The 7556-nt window shown below is 36.9% G+C and overlaps 1 protein-coding gene across 1 annotated transcript; it reads right to left on the bottom strand.

Annotated features, from left to right (window-relative positions):
• Positions 1-689: 689 nt before the first annotated feature.
• LOC105448500 (ATP-dependent DNA helicase Q4) lies at positions 690-7320 on the bottom strand. Its single transcript, XM_011687131.1, has 7 exons — positions 7035-7320; positions 3391-6609; positions 2930-3217; positions 2476-2811; positions 2143-2305; positions 1132-1454; positions 690-1049 (listed from the first exon to the last, which is right to left on the bottom strand). Exons 1-7 carry the CDS (start codon positions 7143-7145, stop codon positions 819-821), a joined length of 4671 nt encoding a protein of 1556 aa, XP_011685433.1. The 5' UTR covers positions 7146-7320; the 3' UTR covers positions 690-818.
• Positions 7321-7556: the final 236 nt, after the last annotated feature.

Here is a 7556-nt window from a genome sequence, read left to right as displayed (position 1 = left end):
GTGTGTGTGTGTGTGTGTGTGTGATCTAATAAACTTCCATGAATTTAAAAGAGGAAGCCTGGTGTAAGTCATTAAAAAAAATAATTTGATGGAATTTTTTAAAATAATGCAATGAATCGTTTAAAAAATTTTTTGTTTTATTACATGTTTTAAAAAGTAGACAAAAATTTATTGATATATTAAATATATTAAAAAATAATTGATTTTATAGCAACTATAGATATTGCCGTGGCCTCCTCGCTGAAGTAGGCAGGAGTTGTAACGCCTTTTGTACTCGTCTAAAACAAAAAATACAAAATAATCTTATTTTTATAAAATTATCTGTCGATGATCCTATAAGATTAATAAAATAATAAATTTAAATAATTTTTATTGCATAAATAAAATGAAATTTTTTTGGTAAAAATTATGATTTTTTTTAAATGCCACCATTTTTTCAATTTCTGAACTTTTTTCTTACTTTATAGGTTCATCGACAAAGCAATATTAGTAAAAAAAACTAGAAATTTTGTATTTTTGTTATAAAATCAATTATTTTTAATAAAATGTTTTTCTACTTTTTAAAATAAATAATAAAACAAAAAAATTTTTTAAAGATTCGTTCCATCGTTTCTTCAAAAAATATTTCATAAAATTACCTTTTTTTTTTTAGTGATTTACATGAACGTTGAAAATGTTTTTTTTTTTAAGGCAAATCTTTTTGTCTGTCGATTTATTCCAATGCGTCATAAAAGTTTATTCTAATAAGAATTAAAATTAAGTGTATGACTAACAAGATGGGGTTAAATATATTAATTATTATTATTCAGTCGATTCCATTATCGTAACGCTAGAATTTCTCTATCCGCGATTTTGCAAATTGTGTTAAAATCTGCAGCGATATGAATTCTCCAAGAACGACATCTATTCCAAATCGGTGCAGGATAATTCGGGCTTTGTATTCCATAAAAGATACGGGCTACGGCACGGCCCGTGAACTTAGTATCCCTATAACGTAATATCAAATTGCGAACATCGGCTGCGATCTGCTGCTCGTTTGTCTCTTTATTCTGTAAAAAGGTCAAATAATGTATCCTCAACTTTAACTGCTTTTACATCGGAGATTCTAATTTTTGCGATTCAAGAACATACCTGAAAATTGGTATCAAGATTATTTAAAGGAGAATCGGATTGAAAGTATTCTCTGATAGTGTCTTTGAGCTCCTCCGATCTCTTTATAATGTCATCGTCCAAGACCGAGCAATGTTTAATTGATGACACGCTGATTTTATTAAGCGTGGAGGATGTAAGCTCGAGTTGCTGCAAACATGAAGATTCCTGAGATTGAGTGCGTGCGATCAATGCTTCGAGGGCCTCGTCCAGCTCAACGTCGGTGAGGTCGCCCGGTGCTTTCACCCGTAAACCAAGTTTATCATATTGTACAGATATGGCCGAACGTTTTACCTTCCCATCAACTGTGAAGCACATTCAGGTATCATTCATGGTCATGTAAATGAGATACGTTTCAAGACAGAAAATATCTTATGCAGAAGAATGTATAAAGCAAAATTGTATATTAGCTCGTATCTAGAAATAAAATAGCGAGGGAATAAAATGGGTAAACAAGAGTTGTAATATACTTATATAATTAAATTCAATAAAATTATAGCGGAATGTTTCGATTTTACTAAGTCTGCTTCACAGCCGCAAATACAAAATTCAATATATATTACATTAATTTTAATTGCAAAACACCACAAATATTTAGTGATATTTCTTACTAGCTGTGAATTTTTTGTTGTCCAATATTTAAAATTAAAATCATTGTTTAAAGACTATTTTATTCACTTTTTTTTTTACAAATATTGGTAACTAAATCAAACTAATAAAAACTTATACAAAAAAAGTGAATAAAAATGACTGAGACAACGATTTTAATTTTAAATATTTAATCATAAAAACTGGTAAGAAATGTCACGTGTTTTCCAATTAAAATAAATGTAATATATTATATGTTGAATTTTGTATTTGCGGCTGAAGCAGACTTGTTAGTAAAATCAAAACGTCCTACTATAATTTTATTAAATTAAATTGTACAAGTATATTACAACATCTCTCTTATTTGCTCATTTTATTGGTCTCAAGAATATATAAAATTCTTACCTTTTGTCTTCCATTCTAAAGTTTTAAGATGACTTTTTACTACGCCGCTATCCCATCCGATAGCTGATGCAACGTCAATTACTGGAAACTCTATAATATTACTATTTTCATGTGAAATCCCGTTTTTCTTGTCCAGCGCTATTGCCATCGCGAGCGGTGGAGACTACAAATCAAAATAGTTTCCACATTATTTATTTTTATATTATCTTTATATCATAATAAAATCTTTTTGCTATCCTTTATTGTATTGTACTCTTAAAGTATTGTCTATTTAGAATTTAAAGAAAAATAAATATATTATTAGTATTAAAATTATTATTTTGTAAGTCTTACGGATTGTGCGGCTTGTTTGAGAGCTTGTGGTCCTTCATAACTTGAAACTCGCGCTCGAACGTACACGGGCGATAGTACGGTAATGAATCTTTTCGGGTGTAACTCGAGATAGCACAATAATGTCGAAATCATTTCTTGCGTGATGTCAAGGGCTTGAACGGTTTCATCGATTGGAAGAGCAACTTCGTGACCGGGACATCTTCGACTCGAATCTTTGTTGTTGATCTTCGCACAAAGACAGGGAATGAAAATCCTTTGAAGTAGATGTCTAATCGTATGCCTGTCGAGACCATTCGCATGTATGTGTTTACGCAATTCCCACTTATCGTTGTCTTGCTGTGTTAGGAATAATGAATTCAATTAATAAAAAGATCAAGATAGATAAGTGAAAAATGATGAGAAACAGTTTTTCATATAACAATCTGAATCTCAGATTTTTAATTAGACGTGATACCGTGGGATTTAAGAATAGGTGACAATGTGCGGTAATATTGTCCCTTCCAGCACGACCGACTTCTTGTACATATCCTTCGAAGGTGCCAGGCATATTGTAATGAATGATAGCCCGGATGTCCGGTTTATTGATGCCCATCCCGAATGCAATAGTGGCAACTACAATTTTAATCTTCCCGTTCATAAATTCCTTTTGCACAATTTTGCGTCTGTGAGGCGTCATACCGGCGTGGTAAGTTTCAGCTATTTTTGATATCTTCATGTTTGGCTTTTCAGGATTTCGCGGATCCTATCGGTGTAAAATGTATACATTTAATTCAGACCTTTCTTATTTAATAGAAATGTATATATAAACTGTTTTTAAGTTAATTTATTTCATCTAATGTAAAAAGGTGTATATTTTTTTGCTTCTATTGTTAAAATACATGTGATTGCAGTGAGATTGAAAATTTTAACGCTTACCTGCAACGATATTCTTAACAATCTCGCAATTCTCGCACACTCCTCCCTACGATTGCAATAAACTATCACAGAGTCGCATTTGCGGAATCTCTCGCTCCTCAACAGTGCGATCAAAGCTTGGTCCTTGTTCTCGTCCTTGGACACTGTTAGAATGAGATTTTTAGGCAAGGGCACGTCCGATATAACACCAGCCAAACCGTCGTGTATGTCCAGATGCTTTATTATACTTTCCGTTGTCGTCTTTGTAGCGGTTGCCGTGAGTCCTAACACCGTTTTCACTTTCAACTTTTCCTTGAGCACCCGGCAAACCATCAGGTAGGACGGTCGGAAGTTGTGCGACCACTGGGAGATGCAGTGTGCCTCGTCGATGCAGGCAAACGCGATTGGCGGTAGTTGCCTGAGGAGAGCGCCGAAACCAGAGGATTTCTCGCCAGCTACCACCGCTTCCGGCGATACCAGCAGGATATTCCCCTTGCCATCCTTCACCGCTTGCATCACCTGTTCCCTTACTTTCGACGACTGATTGGTATGTAAGCACGCAGCGGACAGAAACATCGGTACGCCTGTCACTTGGTCGTCCATCAGGGACACTAAAGGCGAAATTACTAGAGTGATACAAGCGGAACGTTGACTATATAAATACGCCGGTAATTGATAGCACAGAGACTTTCCAGAGCCCGTCGATAGCGTTACCAGGGTAGACTGGCCAGACAATATTCTCATTATTGCCTTTTCCTGGCCAGCTCTAAAACTATCGTGACCGAACATGCGTAATGCCTCGAAGACTTCCGCGGGAGTTTCGACGAGACTGCAGTCTTCATTTACAGCATATAACGGATCAATCGCTCTCATCTGAGGTGGTAACAATTTGGACACCAATTCCTGTGGCACCTTGTGCCCAAAAGTTAATGTATCACTCTTCTCGTCGAAGTCCACGAAGTCGTCATTAAACAATTCCGTCATATCTTCTTCGTCCCGCGAAGTCTTCGTAGTAGAATAGAAAGGTCGCTCGGGAAGTTGCTCAATCTTGTGACTGTGAACAACAACGGCCTTCTCATTCGCCATCTTTTCAGCTTCCTCCAGAGTCGGAAAGTTCGACGAGTTGTCGACTTCTTCCAAGGGTAGAAGAGCGTCGCCTTTGGAAGCTGAGCAGTACTTAGCAAAGTGTCCGGATTCACCACATTTCAAGCATGTCATGCCATTTTTGTCGATCAAGTCGGCTACGTCCAGGTTGCGCTCACTAGATGTCAACTCCTTCTTCCTCTGTTTCCACTGATTTCTCTTATATTTGCCCAAATTAAAGGTTTTCTTACCTCGCACGAATACTTTCTTCTTCAGATTTATCCTGACGAAATTATCGTTCATTGTCCCGGCAGCCATTTTCTTCTCTAGCTTCTCCTTCGCGGTCAATTTCGTGCTCGTTGTTGAAGATATCGAGGCGTCCCTTTCCACCGCGTCGGTGCAAACAGATTCAGAAAACTGTGCGATGAGATTGCCAGGTCCACTTGGCTTAATCCCAAAGCGAGGAATTGTCTGCAACATTTCTACACCATATGTCGGGATCTTCATTTCCAAATCTGAACATTGTTCTTCGTCATCCTTCTCTAAATTTGTTTGTCCTCTGGAAAAGTTCCTTCTTACATTGGATTTTGTCTCATTATCATCTGCCGTCTTCCTTTTATTTCGCTGATTCGTAGATTTCTTATTTGTCTTTGCTCTCGTTTTAGTTCTGCTTTTCTCTTCTGTATAATCGAGATCGGAATTGTCAGATGATACCTGTTTCACTCTTCGACGTAATACACGTTTCATGGGTTTTTCATCTGATACTAAAAGATCTTCCTGGTTCTTAATATTGATAGATTTTGAAACAGTATCCATCAGTCCGAATACCTTTTTAGTTTGATCGTTTTCAGTCTGACAGACTTTTTCAACTCTCACTTTGTCCTTATGATCATTTTCAATCTGGCAGACTTTTTCAGACGTCACTTGATCCTTAATGATAACGTCCGATTCAATGTCTAAACCTAAAGAAACTGTATCCCTTTTAATCCTAATTGATTCGTTCACTGTATTTGTATCAACATTGTTAGCTGATTTAAATGCATTATCATTGTCAATTTCGTTTTTAATATTCTTATCTGTATACAATAAATTAAAACTTCTATCGATGTCGACATAAGAAGTCAGTTTAAATGTACCGTTGTTGATTGTACTATTAGATTCAGTGATCGTAGAATCGGAATTGATACAAATACGTCGTCGTTTCGCGGGACGATCGTCTTGATCGCTCAGTTGTTTCTTGAAGTTTCTAATGCGCTTATTCCCGTGTTCTTCCTCGGACTCGCTATTGCATACAAAATCTTCCTCATCGGAGACTTGGAGCGACGAGGCAGATTTCACGGTAGACGCCAAGTCCTTCGGGGAATAAATGCTAGATTCCATGGATTCTATTCCAGAATCGCTGGTGCCCGACAGCCTCTGAGGGTTGATCGTCGTCACTTCCAAATTACTGTCTCTCGCGCATCGGTCCAGCCAACCTGGATTCAAATTACGACTTGTGCCGGTGACACGGCCGTTGGCCAGTTGTTGGACAGCATTAATGGAGTGCTGCGACGCAGCAGGTTTGCTTTTCTCAAACGTCACTTTCATCGATTCGCCAAATATAGACTTTGTCTCGTCAACCGTCACATCGAAGCCATCCTTGCTGTCTACATCCAACCGATCGATGCTCGAGCTGTTTAAGGTACTCTCGGATTTGTTCCTTATTTTTGTCGACGACAGCGACTTTCTCGGATTTCGCTTAGTAAACGTCGAATTCTCAAATTTATTCCTAGACAGTTGAAAGGAGGAAGATCTACCAATCAGCAGGGCTTGCTTCTTTTTTGGCGCTTGCTCCTTACTCTTGCTCAAATGATTGCCCCAGGCACCTTCAACGTTCACTGGAACCAGTTGGTTAAAGGAGTCTTCCATTTCCATCGAGCATTTATTATAAGGATCTATGTTCTCTGCGTCTTTTGTAGCTTTCTCTGGGCTTGGATTCTTATCTTGCTCCTGACTGTTTATTAACTTTCGCGGTGATTTATTCGAGTTATTGTCTTGCGTGTGCATATCATCGCAGAACGTAATGTCTGTAAGAGTCTCCTCGAGAGCTCGTGTTTTCAGCTTCCAATATATCTTGTATGCCTCCTTGATAGATACATCTGCTTCTTTTATATCATTCTATTTACAAAAAAAATTTACAAAAAAGTGCAATAACATAATTGTAACGCAACGACACGTATATATGACATGCATGATAAAACGATATTAATAATGTATATATATATATATATATATATATATACTATATACTATATATACTATATATACTATATACTATATACTATATATACTATATACTATATACTATATATACTATATATACTATAAACTTGGAATTATGTATTTAGTTTTTACGAGTATTATTTATGTGTATATATATATATATATACACATAAATAATACTCGTAAAACTAAATACATAATTCCAAGTTTGAGTTATCCAATATTATATATAGCTCGTACGGAAAGAATGCGAGACGAATATCGAATGGCTAAAAATTTAATACCGATCACATGTTAGCCTGGGTTGCGAGATAACGTACCTTGTTAGGTTTGCGTCCGTATCTTTCCATAAAATCGCTCTCCCATCGTTTCACACGAAGTTTATTCTTCAAGTATTTGGTCTTAAAAATGGGATCTTCGAAGAGCTCCATGTTGTCGAAAATACAAAATTTACAGGTGAGCTTTCAAAGATCGTGCACATGTATTTGAGGTTAGAATAATAACCTATACTAGCAAATCTCTCCCGCGTAAACACTCGGCGATACTGGCGCCACTGGTGTCAGTGGTGTCACTGACTGGTGATTGGCGATAATTGAGAGTTGAGTGAAGTAGTGAAGAACGGCAAGTCGGCAACGCACCTCTCTCTGGCACTACGCACACAGTATAACCAGTAGGTCCACTTCGTGTCGGCACCTTTGATCTCCTTTTCCGGATCACGTGAGCATCCGTCATGTTAAATCCAGGACCGAATTGAGAAAAGTGCCTCACAAGTGATAAAACAGATAAGTAATATGGATTCGATACAGTAAATCAATAAATTCAATGTGTAATAATCAATAAAA

Source organism: Wasmannia auropunctata, unplaced genomic scaffold (genome assembly GCF_000956235.1).
Source record: "Wasmannia auropunctata unplaced genomic scaffold, wasmannia.A_1.0 LD336085.1, whole genome shotgun sequence".
Taxonomy (NCBI): Eukaryota; Metazoa; Arthropoda; class Insecta; order Hymenoptera; family Formicidae; genus Wasmannia; species Wasmannia auropunctata.
The sequence above is the reverse complement of the archived record's forward strand: the minus strand, read 5'-3'. Positions and strand labels throughout refer to the sequence as shown.

Bases quoted from the DNA above. Each gene is read 5' to 3' on its own strand.
- LOC105448500 (XM_011687131.1), bottom strand. From the start codon at position 7,145: ATGGAGCTCTTCGAAGATCCCATTTTTAAGACCAAATACTTGAAGAAT. The intron at 3,218-3,390 runs GTAAGCGTTAAA...TTACACCGATAG, and splicing joins TGTTAAGAATATCGTTGCAG to GATCCGCGAAATCCTGAAAA. The intron at 1,050-1,131 runs GTATGTTCTTGA...ACCTTTTTACAG, and splicing joins ATCTTGATACCAATTTTCAG to AATAAAGAGACAAACGAGCA.